Source organism: Passer domesticus, chromosome 1 (genome assembly GCF_036417665.1).
Source record: "Passer domesticus isolate bPasDom1 chromosome 1, bPasDom1.hap1, whole genome shotgun sequence".
Taxonomy (NCBI): Eukaryota; Metazoa; Chordata; class Aves; order Passeriformes; family Passeridae; genus Passer; species Passer domesticus.
This window is the reverse complement of record NC_087474.1, coordinates 16,187,555-16,202,402: the sequence shown is the minus strand read 5'-3', so window position 1 is coordinate 16,202,402 and position 14,848 is coordinate 16,187,555. Positions and strand designations below refer to the sequence as shown.

The following is a 14,848-nucleotide window of genomic DNA, read 5'->3' as shown; positions in this document are numbered from 1 at the left end:
ACTCATTTTTGCAATTCATCCAATTACCAGTAGCTTCAGTTTACCTAAAGCAGATTTATCAGACAGACATCCAGTCTTCGTTAGGGAACATTAGGAGTTGGAGTGTTCCCAGCACTTCTTCTGGAGGCTGGTCACGCCGTGGTCTCTGGCTTGTGCCCACTGCTGTTGTTGCTACAGGTGCATAAGCTGGAAATGAAAAGTCAATAGTTCCAGCAGAGATGTCTGCAGTAAACTAATCAGCACCGGCTGGATTGAGATGTCCGGCTGGTATTTTAGTGGAGAGAGTTTTTCGAAATTGCTTGTTGTCAAAATAAATACCAACAAAAATTATCCTGAGGAGGATAGCAGACAGTTCTGTCCTGTTCTTTGCTGTGGTTTAGCAGAGTATTTCAAAGTCTTGGTCTGTCCCCATTACCTTTTCTAAATAACCATCTTAATAGTTGATGACAATAAAATTCCTACCTTAACTCCCGAACCTGCCAACATGTAGTTCAGAGAGAACATGTGCAGCAAGGAAGGAGGTATTTCTGAAGAACCTAAACCATCAGATAGCTTTTTTTCCCCAAAATTTGTGTTAAATACTTCTCTGACTTTGTTTGATTAAGAGAAGGAGATAAGTATTTTTGGGACTCCAAATACTGCATGCTTTCTTTTCCTCAGGTAGGAGTCACTATTTGGAAACACTCAAATAACACCCCCCACACATACCTTACAATGTATATTTGTAGGGATTTCAGCTATAGTGCAACAAGATATTAAAGTCTTTGTGAGTCTCTTTTATGACCTGTGTCTTGTGTTAAGTATACTTGACAAATTGCTCTGAATAATTTAATGTATTATGTCTTGATTTAGCTTCAGCTCTTGCAAGATTTATTTTAATATAGACTACTTTACCATTATGCTTTTAAAGGATTCCTTTTTCCAGAAATCACAGATGTAGTCTTAAAATTAATTGTTAGATTTTCCTTGGTTTTAATAAAATAATGAGAATACATGTCTTTAAAACTATTATTAAAATGAGTCAGTGGTTTGGCAAATGAATAGGCTGAAGAGATGTCAGGGTTTTTTCATTCAACATGGTTCAGTTTGTTAAAATGTTTCTCTTTTTGCTTCTTTGGTTGCCACCTTTCTTTTAAGAAAAGAGGAGGTAATGCACCCAGTAAGTAAGTTTAGGGGTTTTTTTTCACATATGAAGTAGATAAACTAGGACATTCAGTTGTGATTTACCCAAGTGGCGTGTCACATGGAAGAAAATGTATCTGAAAAACTGAAAGAAGCAATTGGATTATAAAAGTTAACTGGCAGAAGAAGCAAATATTTTAGAAGATATTTTGACTTTGCAGCTTCCTTTGATTTTCCACTTTTAAATATTGCATCAGCATGAACAATTTTTGGTATGCCTATACATTGCTGAGATAAAACGTCCTGATGAAATTATTTCTATTAATTTTGAATTATGTTTTTTGAATGTACTGTGAACTATGAAAATAGAAGCTTTGAATGATTAAGGAGCTCAGCTTCTTCTCTGTATTTCACTTGTGCTTCTCTTCTCAGCCTTAGTGTGCATGAGGCTGGAGCCCTGAATGCCCCACCTGCTCATCTCTGCTTTTAGGTGCTGCTGGCAGATCACATTTAATAATCTTCACTTAAAATCTGACCATTTGCTTGATCAGGAAACCCACATTTTCATGTATCTTTCAGTATTTAACTGGAAAGTAATTGAAGACCCTTTTGTATAAGTTTGAAAACATTGAATGAAAGAGTGCAGAGCATCAGTGCTATCTATATACACTGCTCTTAGCACTCTTTCTGAAGACAGGAAGACAGGTATTTTTAAAATATTTGGGTAGTTGCCTTTCAGTGAAGTCAACAGCTCTGACTCTCTTACTAGCCCCTAAGTATCTTTAAAGTCAGATCAATTACTCTGCATTAATTTAGTGCTTTCAGGCTGTGGTTGGTGACTTACGTGGGTGAGGAAAAGCATTTTGCTCTGTACACAGCTAGGTAGATTCTGGTAGGCTTTAAATTTTCAAACACAACAGTTATTGCTGTTTTTGAAGAATCTTGTTTAAACACATTTTAAACTGTCTGAGACAGCGCCTTGATTTCAGTGGAAACCTCAGACATGCAGCCAAGTCCTCATCTGGCCAGTTCAAGTGTCTGAATTGCTGAGATGAGCCAACTCTCAGGTCCTCAGGGACTGACTTCTGAGGCTGTTCAGGCTACTTTTAGGGCAACTCTATTAAAGACTCTGAGCTTGTCAGGAGGGAGCAAACATATGGGTGAGGGATAGACATCTACCAAGACAGAGAAATAGCTGGCACATCAAAGCAGATGGGTAAGAAGGTCAGTTTTTCTTAATTTGCTTCTTTTGCTTTATGGTACTGGTGAGTTAAAAGTACATTGGAGTGAGAACAAGGAAAGCATAGTGTACAATGCAGACTTCATTTTCTCTTCTGCCTTACATGGGACATGATTAAAACTAATAAATTCTTTTTTCAGCCTGGATTTTTCAGTGTTGGGTAATTTGTTCATTGTGCTACACCTAGGCATGGTCTCAATGGAACTTCTGAGCCTCTGATCTTATCCCTGTCTTGTACTGCTTCTACAGAAGCATCCAATAACCAGCAGTGGTCAAGAAGAACACCTTTCTTGGACAAACATTTGCCCCTAAGGTACTGGATTTTCCACCTCCAGCACCTCAGTGCCTATAGCCCCTTAGTCTGGGAGACCTCCTACTTCCTGAAGGATCATGTTCTACCTGTTCATCACCACTCTCTGGGCCAGTAGCATTGAAATCTCTCCTTGTATTTGAGAAGTTTGCAGCTGAAGTTACATAGTTTATTCCATTGCACTGAAAAGCTAAGCATGGTCTCTGGGTTGGGAAATAGATGCAGAGAGCATACATGATAATCCAGTGTTTCAAGGTGATTTCTATTTCTCCTCAGTTCCTCAGAGGGTTCCTACAGCAGTCTGGGGTAGAGGTCTAGTCCTCTTGGTAATACTTGTTTTTATGCTTTGTTTTTCCCCAAAGAGGGTGTAGACCTGGTATGCAGTCTTTCTTTGTATCTCTTTTCTCCTGCTGTTTGTGAGTTGACACTTGGAGTACCCTTCAACCCTTAGCATTTATAACCAGTTCAGCCAGTGCATCAGTTCATGTCTCTCATAAGCCAATTAACTGTTTTGTGACAAAGTTTTATGCTTTATTAGGAAAAAGTCCTGGATCACTCTTCTTTAGTGTATGGGGCTTGTTGGGCATAAAAAGTCGTTTGTTGTGATCAAATCTGAACACAGAGTGCAAGCATGTCTCTTTTTAAAGCCGTTGTGGATTATATGTTAGTTTTTTATTATTTGATTTTAGAATACTATTCATTAGACCAAAGGAAATAGGAACAGTGAAGCTGGATCATTAGTAAGGCTTAAGCAAAGGCTAGAATTTATGGTGAATAAGTGCATTTTCAGGCCATGTATTCAAGTCATTTATAAATAAATATTTCCAGAGCTAATAGGATCTGTGGCATATCACTTTTTCTCTTTAAATTGGAGGAAATACATGACAGCATCTTGGAAATCACATGGATGTTTCTATTCCTCAAAATAACCTATTCAGGGTGTCTTGTCAATAACTAATTGATATTTCCCTTATGAACACAGGAAGGGAAAAAAAAAAGAGGGAAAATAATTGAAGGTACATCTGTAAAAAGACATTCTAAGTATGCAGTCTTTTGTCAAACCAGAACGATCTTGAAGGTTCTGTTTGCTTAATCTCCAGTTAAATTTCTCAGGGGGCTAAATGATCTCCACAGTAAAATATGTATTCCATAAAGAACTTTAGAGACCTATTGTTACTGCCTGATGGAGATGAATCCATAGTGTAATAAAACCTAGTGACAGCAGAGCATTCTGATAAATGAAGTTCTAGAAGTCTGCCCTTTTATTTTACACTGGTGCTGGTGGCTATGTGCTTATACTGAGTCATAGTCTTCCAAAGGACTTTACAGGCAAGACATGTCTTTGCTGAAACACAGACAGGGGTTTAATATGTATTAATAGATATTGTATAATAGGCAATGAAAAAACACCGGTATCTACAGCTGAAAATATAGTGGGAGGGAAAAGAAGATTTCAGCAGGCAGAATTTCAAGCTGGACTTTGTGTGGGTGATGAGGAAAAATTTGTCTTCTTTTATGAAGAAACACAGAAGATCTTACTTATATGGCTGCAAGGATTTTGCTTGTGTCATGCATCTTATCTGAAATGCATTTCCCCCAGCAGCAAAGTGCTTCCAGTGCTGCATACTGGGAGGTTGATTCAGTTCCAATTCAGAGGCAAGAATAAAACCTACTGAGTAGTTACTGTGGTTTTGTGCAGCAAATGTGTGCTTTACAGAGGCACTTGAGCTAATGATCCAGTGCAGCTCTGCTTCAAAATCGTGAGATTTGCAAGGATAGCAGGGTTTCATGGTACTGTGTGCTCACAAGCCTATTATAGTAAGATATAATGTCTTAAAAAGCACATGTGGTTTAAAAAAAAGGGATGGAAATGGAAGGAAATGTTCTTACATAATTAGGCTAAGTATATATTCAGCTGTTATCATACCTCTAAGATGTTGTGTGTAGCTGCACCGGAAATGTTTGTGGATAGCACAGGGCTGGATGAGGAGCTGTGCCTTCGCTCATATTTAAGCAGATGATCTGAGCTGTGACTCATGTTTCGAGCAGTGGTGCCCATAGTGTGCAGAGGCTCATGAATGCCTTCATTCACCCCATCTGCTGAGATGGCACTGTGCCCACACAGAAGAGGATCGGTCCCTTTCCTAGGAAGCGTAGTGCCAGACTGTTGTGAGTTTGGATGGCAAGCTTATCTAACATTGCAAACAGCATCTCTGCTGCAGGAAATCCCTTCTCAGTGTTAGGGCTGGGACATTAATAGATGATTTGATGTACCCTGGAGGATATTTGATGTGTTGGAAGGAACTACTGAAACGTGGCAGAAGGAGGAAGGCTGCCCATCCCTCAGCACGGCAGGACACTGAGAGGAAGTGTCTGATGGCTTGCTGCATAGCAGAATTGCCTAGAGACAGCCCTAGACAGCTGTTGCAGTCAGGCAAGGACAGATGGTGTTGGGCAGTGGAACAGATCATATGGATCTCTTCTCAGTATCTCCTAGATGCTTGTTAATGGAATTAGCCCAAATGGTATTATCTTGAATGGCTGTGTCTTGTCCTGCATTGAACTGTGCAGAGTACTTGGAGAAAATTCTGAAGTTCAATTTTAAAAAGTAGATAGTTTTCCTGTAAAGTTCTTTGGTTTCAGTGAGCACAATTTAAGATGAATTTGGTTATTTGCAAATGAGAAAAAAATTATTATTTTTGCATCACTTTTGTCTGAAGTGGGTGACTTGTACCTCAGATCCATCAGCAAATGATGCTGGTATTCAAATTTTAAACTCTGACTTTCATTTCCATCCATACAACGTGGATAACATCTCTGTCCACAGCGCTAGGAATTAGATTATCCTTAAAGTTCCATTCCAGCCTAAACCTTAGTATGATTCTACAATAAGGGCAAAAAAAAGAGCTAAAAAATTTTGAACACTTAGGGATTTTTGGAGTTAAGGTCCTGCTCAATTTTTTTCCTGTTTAGTTTTAGGATTTTTAGCACTGGCAATACATGTATTTTTTAAAGCTCTTTGGCTTCTGGTCTGTTAGACATTATGGTGTTGCCCATTTCCTCTCAACATGAAGTATAGCAATTTGATGATTGTAGAGGAAGATGAGTATTTGATCTATTTGTGACTTGTACGGCTTAAGAATTGAAGTAAAAAGTACTTGTCTTAAATACATTACAAAATTGTTACAGCTGGCTATAAAGTGCTTGCCTTAGTCCTCCTAATACAGATTATTAATTGACATATATTGAAGCAAATTCCCTAAAATAAATGCTGTAGTGCCTTTCTAGTCAATGGAGATGTGTACTTGAAGCTTTTAGGCCAAGCTCTTGTCCAAGTAGCTGAACTTTCTCAAGGTACTTGTTTTTATCCCTGGGTTATCTGTGGAACTTGCATTAATAGGCCTGATTTACTAGACCCCCCCAAAACAGTGTAGCAAGAAATTATATATTTGATTTAGGCAGAGTGAATCCCAGTCACTGCACCTTGGGGAGGTTGCACAGTATTGAAGTGTTTTTGCCTGGATCTGGTGCCAAGGTCAAGGGCAGAGTTAACCATCTTTTAATGTGCACAGTAAAATTAACCTGAAACTGCATTTTGCAATGCACAGTTTTTCTCACTATTAATATTATAGGGCTGTAATAAGGTGGATTTTTTTTTAAGAATCTTTCTAAATATTGTTTATCTTTTAAGAAACAATGCCATTGAGCCTATAAAACTCATTAATTCCTTTTTGTGTGTGTGTGTGGACAAACTCTGTTATGTTTTTGAATGTTCTGTGTTAGTTTTCTTTGCACTTTTACTTTCCTACCTGTCCTGATGAGGAAAATTTGCTCTCATGTGTGGGGTGCTTTTATTGACTTCAGCTGTTGTGTTTAGAGTGTGTGTGTGTGTGTGTGTGTGTGTGTGTGTGTGTCTGTTCGTCATGTCTAATGAATAGCTGAGCTGGCTGATTGCTGTGTCAGCAGGCTAAGTCCCTCTTCCATGTCTGTAATTCTCCAGCTCTAAACACACTTGACAGTTAGCTGGTGACCTTAGGAAGTCTTTTCATCTCTGACTCCACAAGTGGTAGCGTGACTACTGGAACAATGTTTTGGCAAGGATAGTAATAGCTTAAACCACGTTGAGTTTAAAAGCAAACATCTAAATGCATTTGTCCAAATGACAAAGATGAGTCACAGTTCAGGAAGTCTCACGCACAGCTGCAGTAACTGGGACATGAGCAGCCACTGTTGGGCTTATCTTCTTCTGGTTTCCAAATAATTTTCCCCAGATCTCTTTGTTTAAGTTGCAGAAACTGATGTCTAGTGTTTAAGTGGATGCCAGGAGCTGGCAAAACTGAGGATAACACATTTCTTTATGTACAGTAAAGATGTTTTGTTCCATCCATCAGCAAAACATCCCAGCATTTTAAAGAAGATCATGGTCGATTGCATCAGAAGTACAAAAATAGAAAATGAAATATTGTCAGATTTTTAGTGGGCAGGGTAGTCTTTTAGAACTGATGGATTCCCTTGTTCTGCTGAGAGCAGCCTCGATGTGTGGGTGTATCTGGTGCTCATCCTAAGAGCCTCACTTGGAGCCCAGCAACCTTTTGCTGCACGTTTGTTGTGCAAACAAATGTTGTTCAAGAAGAAGAAGACTTAACTCTGAGCATAACAGTAGGGAGTGGGGGTTTTGATAAGGTAGAAGAGGCTGCTGTGAAACAAACCCAAGACTTCTCTGTGTTATGCTCATCTTTTTTTTTTTTTCTTTTTTTTTTTGGTTTGGTTTGGTTTGGTTTTGTTGTTGTTTTTTGTTTGGTATTGTAGGAGGGTTTTTTTTGGCTTTGTTTTGGTTATTTTCTTTTGGTTTGATTTTTTTTTTGGCTGAGGGTTTTTTGTTGGTGGTTTTTTTTTTTTCTTTTTCTAGGGAGAGTGAGGGTTGGAGTGCAGCAGTCATATTTTGGATCAGGTTCTTTGCAAGAATTGTATTCCACTTGCACTGAAAAGTTGAACAAGGCTTCCAGGGCAGTGTTTCTGTAGCCCCTTGGCTCCAATCCATTAAAGATTGTTCATTTTAAAAATTGTTCCTCTAAAATTCATGGTGCTTATAAGAGACGTAATTCTGACAAGAGCTTAGAGAGAGAAGTCACTTGAACATCCTGGTGAGCCCTGATGGGAATGACATATGCTTAGAATAGCCTTCTGCAATGCCTAAGAAGAAAGCAAAATGTACATATAGCAATTCTGGCTCTGCAAAGCCTGGGTCCATGACAGACCATGTGCAAGAGTAGTAGAAATGGACACTGGCCCTTGTGAAGGCACTGTTACAGTTCATCATTAAACACAGGAAGATCCAAAAGAGACTCAAGCTTGAATGAAGTCTTACTTCTGCAGTATCCTTCCCCACTGGGTGAAGGAGCAGTTAAAATGTGTCCATTTCAAATGGGAAAATGAGAACAGTTTTCTCCACCAGTGTCTTGTCTCCGCAGCCTTCCCAGTGAGCTGTCACGCCAGCTCACACCAGGCTGCATTTGAAGTGGTGGTTTCTTGGTTGATATGAGGCCAAATGCCTCAGCTGCTCATAAAAATGATTCAATGCAAATCAATGAGATTTTCTAGACACATGCAGTTAATGTTTCGACAAGCAGCAGCAGATGAAATTGCTGTGTCAGATTGTATGGCAAAGAGAGCTGTAGCCCTTGTTCAGAAAATTCTATGCCTGGAGAGTTTTCAGACCTTCCCATTTCAATTATCTGAAAAATTCTGCTTTCAAATCAACTTTGGAATGTTCAGAGTCTTTGTATGCCAGTCTTTTTTTGACATTGATTTTCTTGTTTAGAAGAATCAAAGATGAAACATAGTGTTTTCTACCCCCTAGCAAACCTCAGGAGACAAGTTACTGCTACAGACTTTGCTCAGGTTCTGCAACTGTCCTAATCTATATAACTGTATATTAGGATAAGAGGTCATTGCTGCCATTCAGGTCTTTCTGAGAAACTTTTTGCTGGATGCTGTGTTTGCCCAAGCATGGTCGTGCATATGTGGATGCATTTTGGCTTTCCAGCTGATTTTGCAAGGAGAAAAGCTGCTGCCTTTCCTACATGGACAGTTTGTCAGAATCCCAGAAAATGTCTACATTGAAGCATGTCAAATCAGAAGAAAGTTTTTCACCTAAAGGATAGTTGGGCAGTGGAACAGGCTCCCCAGGGCAGTTGGTCACAGCACTAGCCTGACTGAGTTCAAGAAGCATTTGGACAATATTTCAGGCACATGGTGCATTTCTTGGGGTGTCCTATGCAGTGCCAGTAGTTGGACTTGATGATCTTTGTGGGTCCCTTATAACTCAGTACCTTCTGTCAGTCCAATAACAGTGAAAAAAGCAGATTGAATTTTGCAGCACAGTTTGATTCAGCAAATCAAATTTTTAAAAGGAATAGTTTGATTCTGCTGTATAAAAAAGCATTCCAGTGAAGCACAGCAGCTGCCATCTCTCTCAGCCCACGTCTGCCATTTTTGCCCCCACTCTTCTAAAGAAGTCTATGTCACCCAAAGGATGTAGTCCTGGGCTTTTGGCCAATATCCTGAACTTGAATTCCCACGCAGAAGAGCATTTACTTAGGAAAATAATATGTGGCAGCCAGTAGGCACAATACTACCTCTGCTGCCAGAATGTACTGACTGTAAATGAAGCTGTGACAGATGGCCTGAAATGTTTCAGCGCTTTATTTCTCTAGACCAGGATTACCTAATTAATTTTTACTATGGTGCATTGGGTTGTTTTACCAGGTTCTGGTCTGACACATTGAATGCATGGGATCTAAGTTTGCTGGACTAAGCAGGGTCTACATGTAGGGTAGGGGCAGTTTTCCAACAAATCCCTGGGACAGCAGGCTCCTGGTGGGACCAGATGAGGGAGAAGAAATATGGGATCAGCCCTCAGGACACCAGGAACAATGTCTGCTGGAATGAGAAGAAATGGACTCCTGATTCAAATTGTAACTGAATTTACTGAGCAATCCTGTTTTGGAGAAGAGTAGTATTTTACTTGATAGTGAAGCTTCTATATGCACTATACCTACAGAAGTAGCTTTCTTTTACTGCTTATGGAGTGTTGTTCTTGTGCATGGTCCTTGGTAGACAGGGCATGGTAGGACATTTTTTCATTGTGGTTAGAGAAATGCATAGGTTAACAAAAAGGTTATTTTCCTTAAGAAAGTTGTGATGCACAGGCAGATTTGATATAGCTTAGGTGAAATATATGGGGAAGAAAGAGTTAAATATGTCATTAAATATTTCATATGTTGCATAGAAAGAGGCCAGTGCAATCATTTTTAGTTTGGTAGAGAAAAATGAGCAGCTATCATTTTGCTAGGTTTATTAGGAGTGACTTTGAAGTGTAACCTAGTAAATACAGCCTATCAAACTGGAATTAAACCAGCTGCATATTACTTGAATTGCTCAAGGAAAAAGTCCTTGTCTGTTCTATCCTCCTCTCTGGGTACATGTTTTCACTTAGTTAAGAAAAGTCAGTGGAATTGCATTTAAAAGTGTTGTCACTTCACAGTCTGTCACAGGGCTTTTGCCAGCTCCCTTCAAAAAGGAGTTGGTGCCTAGAACTGTGCCAGCTGGTTGATCTGATCATCCCGACGCTTTACTAGAAAATCTAAATATACAGCAGTACGAGCTGAAATGTGTCTGCTGTCCTGTTTTGCAACTATTCTGCATTTGAATGAAGAACTACTTTCTCATGAAAGCAGTACTGAAGCTCTCTCTATCTTTCTGTTCTATAGGTTGTCATTTTGTATTTTGAGCCAAGTATATTTCGCTGTGTTCTCCTAAGATGGGTTCGTCTTCTGGGCTTTGCTACTGTTTATGGAACTGTGACACTCAAGCTGCACAGGTATTTCACATATTAATTTCCATATCTGTGGGAGTATGTGCAATCTGTGTGGGTACTTAGATGGAAGAACTGCAAATATTATCATAAACAAGTGCCATTTCTGATTTTAAACCCACCGTGTATTTCTCCTCAATTTTGCTGCTCAAATTATATGCTACTAATCTGAGTTGAGAGCTATGAATGCTGACAGGATTTGATGAAAAATATATATACATTAACTGTTAAATTGTGCAAGAACCCCTTTTCAAAGGAGGTGAATGTGTTTTCCTTGAATATAAAAAATACAGAAGTATTCATAGAGTGTTCAAAAGCTTCTCTGTGAAGTGTTCATAGAGAGATGCTTTTGAAGAGTTTAGACACAGCAATGGTGGGTAAAGCAATAGACTGCAGTGTGTGTACTTAGTGTGTTTTCATATGGCTCTTATGTCAAGGGCTGTTTTCTTCAGGCAATCATAGCAGACAAGCTACACACTCACAAGCATCAGTACCTGTCAGCAAAAATATGAGGCAGATTCTGGGTTCCGTGGGGTTGTCAGTGCATTCACATGTGACTCAGATTTAGAGACCCAACTTAAATTCCCACTTCAACAGTCCCCTTAAAAATGGAAGCCTTTTCTGTGTATGCTGGAAAAAATCCTTCTTTAAACTTTAATGAAAAAAATTACTGATACATTCTGTAAGTATTCAAGCAAAGAGATAAGCAGTATATTGATACTTGAACATATTGGATGGAGTACGGTCACTCATCTTTTTATCTTCATTTCATTACTGTGTTGGCATGTTAGATAGAGGAAGTTTGATATTATGCTTATAAACTGAATGAGAACTAAAAATATCTTGTCTTTCATGATGCATTATTGACTTGTCACATATTATGTGGAAACCCCTGTTTTCCCATTAAAACAGAGCTCCTTCTTGCAGCTCCCTTTAATTTGTGTTCCTAGTTACAAGTGTGCACTTAGGCTAGTAAACTGTAATTGTAAAATGCTGTGCCTGGCCACATCTTTGCATTGAAAATGACCAAGAAAATTCCACGCCCCCATAGTGTTTTCTGGGATGAACAATTTCTGATGCAAAAAGTAAAACAAGTAGAGCAGTAGAGAAGAGAGGGAGCTGGTGACTTTGCTTGGATGCTTTGTTATCTATAGCTCAGATAGATAAAAAGCCTGAGACTGTGGGTGGCTCATGTTGTCACTGCAGTTGTGCTATCCTAACAGGTTCTTTATATGATTGTACATGATATGAGGAAGCAGCTATCCTGACAGGACAATTGATCTTCCATTCATATTAAATGAGGATAGGTTGCAAAATTGGGCAGAAAAGTCTTCTGCTTTGCTCATTCAGCTTTTTGGTGTTACTTAGCACCTGTGCTGACAGGGTCAACAAACCAGACAAAATTGAATAAGAAGCCAAGAATACACTACATCCTCATCCTTGATCATCACAAAGCAAGGAAGGATAGCAGCAGACTGGACTTCATCAATGGGACAGTAACCTGAAGGCTGAGGGAAGTGATTATTCTCCTTTACTCATACCACATCTGCAATGATGTGTCCAGATATCAGTGAACTTAGATGAGTTAGTGAAAGGCCATCAAAATGGGCTTTGAGCACCACATCAAAAAGGCCATCAAAATGGTTGGGGCTTTGAGCACTGGTCCTGCAAAGAGGGGTTGAGATAGCAGGGCTTGTTCAGCATGAAGAAAATGTAGCATTGGAGGGACCTAACATGAGCTATCCAACACCTACAGGGAGGTGAAGCCGGGTTCTTTACAGCAGTGTATAGCAGGAGAACAAAAGACTGACAAATTTAAATAGGAGATTTCAACTTTACACAATATGAATGAATATCAGGGGCAATGTTAAATGAGGAAAGCATTTTCAGTGTCATTGCTTAAGCAGTGCAGCTGGTTGCTCATGGGGTTATGAATTTCCATACTTGGAGGTTTTCAAGACCCAACTGGATAAAGCCCTGAGCAACCTGGTCTGGATTCCCTGTTAGCCCTGCTGTGAGAATTGGCTGCCCTTCTGAATAATTCTGTATTTCTTTGTGTAACACAAAGAGGGAAAAAAACTATTTAGTATGTTAATCTAGAAAGGGAAAGAAACTATTTAGTATGTTAATCTAGAATTACTTTGTTTAGGAGTCTATCTTTTATTTTCTACCCAGATATCCTGACCATTTCTTTCCTACATTAGTAATATTCTGGTCTTTTTTGGTTTTGAAATCTCAGTCTCAGAGTGTGCCTTGCAAAAGACTGAGTCAAGTTAGATATATATTTTATTATACACATTCACAGCAGTTATGCTGTTAGAAACAATGTGATGTTAATAGAAATTTGGTAGAAAATTTTGCCAGATTTAATTTAATCCACAAGTCGTACAAGGTTGAGGAATGGCTTATTGCAGGCGTGACAGATACTCCTGACAAGCACTGGTTCCCTCCTGCAGTTAGGCTGTGCCCTGCCTGGGGGAAGAACCAATTGCCAGCAAGGAACCTGTGATTTTTCTGAGTTAAATGGGAAAACCAATATTGTGTAAAGGTAACTGTTAAGGATAATGAGAAAGTCTAATGCTATAGTTCTCAACAAATGAGATGCTTTGAGTAGCAATGGAGCGTGAAGGTTAACCAAAGCCAGGTAGGAGTCACTGGACACGCCTGGGGTTTTTGTAGCTTTTAAAATTTTCCTGTAGCTCCTCACTTCCTGAGGAGTTCTCAGAGGTTTTGTTAGGGTCAAGCATCAAGGGGAAATCAGAAGAGAAGTCAAAAGCAGATGCTTAAGGAAGAGTAAAAGAACAGGGAAGTCATGTACTGATTCATTCTTGGAACACCTGTCACAGACAATTTCTACAGTGCCTCATCCTTAATTGCCTCTTTCTTATTCACTGTGCATTTTTTAAATAACAAGCTGATGTTTATGGGGGTGGAAGGATAGGGGCATGGAAATGAGCTTAATTTAAGAAATCTAGCTGAGGAGCTATGAACATAAAATACAATACTTTCCTTAACAATGAATTTTTCAAAACAATTCTCTCAAGAAATAATAATGTTTCAAATTTAACCTTTTGGGTTTAAAGGACCTGATGTGGCACCTTTCGGTATATTTCTGTAACTGAAGACTCTCTGTGTCCTTTCTCAAGCCCTGTGTTTTATGAACAGGTTATCTCATTACTATTAATATTGTGCGAACTTCTGTCACCTCCATGTCAGGATTAATACAGAATCCTTAATTCTAAAGGATAAGAATGCATAAGAATGAAACAAAGTAACATACATACATACAGACAAATGTATCCACTTATGTGTTTTCAGATATTTTAGGAAAAGGAAACTCAGGAATGGGGTCTCTAGTTTATGGGAATCTCCATTTCGGATATTAGTAAAAGAAAAAATGGAAAGTGGGAAAGTGAGGAGGATGAGAAGGTATGGGGAAGGTGATGTTTCAGGTATGAGAAACATGACAATGACATAATGCACACTTTTTTGTAAGCAGTGATGGTGGAATGGGAGTATTAGTGGAAGGACAAGATGTTAACACTATGATGCAATTCTGCATTTTATCTAAATGCTGTGCTGAGATTATATTGCTGTGCTTTGCCATCTGGTACAGTTGAAGCAAGTAGTGGACCTTCCTACAGGTTTTGGAGGTGGTAAAGAAAGGAGTAGAAAACCAGTGTGGGTAGCGTGTGCTTGTTTAGAGGCATGTTTTAGTGGGGGACATGGATTAGTGACTCATTTGGCAGTGTTAGGTTTATGGGTGGACTTGATGATCTCAAGGGTCTTTTCCAGTGTAAACAATTCAATGATTCTGTGTTTCTCTGGGTTGTGATTCAATATCTTACTGAAGAGGAGACTCATGCCAGCAGAGAGCCCAAAGAAGATATCAGTTTGCTTGTTGAAGCATCAGTGGCGAGGACATGGTGTCTTGTTCCAGCCAGGACAGGGTTAAAGTTGGCCACATCAGCCAGGAGGGGCACAGCCAGGACCCAGGGTTATTGGATGTGCCTCACACCATGTGCAGGGGGAACCAAGGGCAGGGTGGGTGGCACATGGGGACCACTTGCCTGTGAATCATTCGCCTAACTTGTGCACTCTGGTTTTAGTATTGCTTGTTGTTTCTTTTCTTATTTCATTGCTGTTTTGCTAAATTGTTCTTATCCTGTGATTTTTACCTTTTTGTGCTTACACTTCTTCTCTTCATCCTGCCACAGGGGGAGGTGGGAGGAAGTGAGCAAGCAGCATGTGGTCTGGGGTCTTACAGTGGGAACACTAAATTTGGGAATACCATTCCTAA

The 14,848-nt window shown here is 39.4% G+C and overlaps 1 protein-coding gene across 2 annotated transcripts in view; it reads left to right on the top strand.

Moving 5' to 3' along the window:
* Positions 1 to 14,848, top strand: part of GPR158 (G protein-coupled receptor 158) — a 186,352-nt gene that overhangs the window by 122,986 nt on the left and 48,518 nt on the right. For both annotated transcript variants that reach the window (XM_064407624.1, XM_064407615.1), the window contains exon 6: positions 10,445 to 10,554. In XM_064407624.1, coding sequence (XP_064263694.1) covers positions 10,445 to 10,554 — 110 coding nt within the window. The remainder of the gene's footprint in view (positions 1 to 10,444; positions 10,555 to 14,848) is intronic.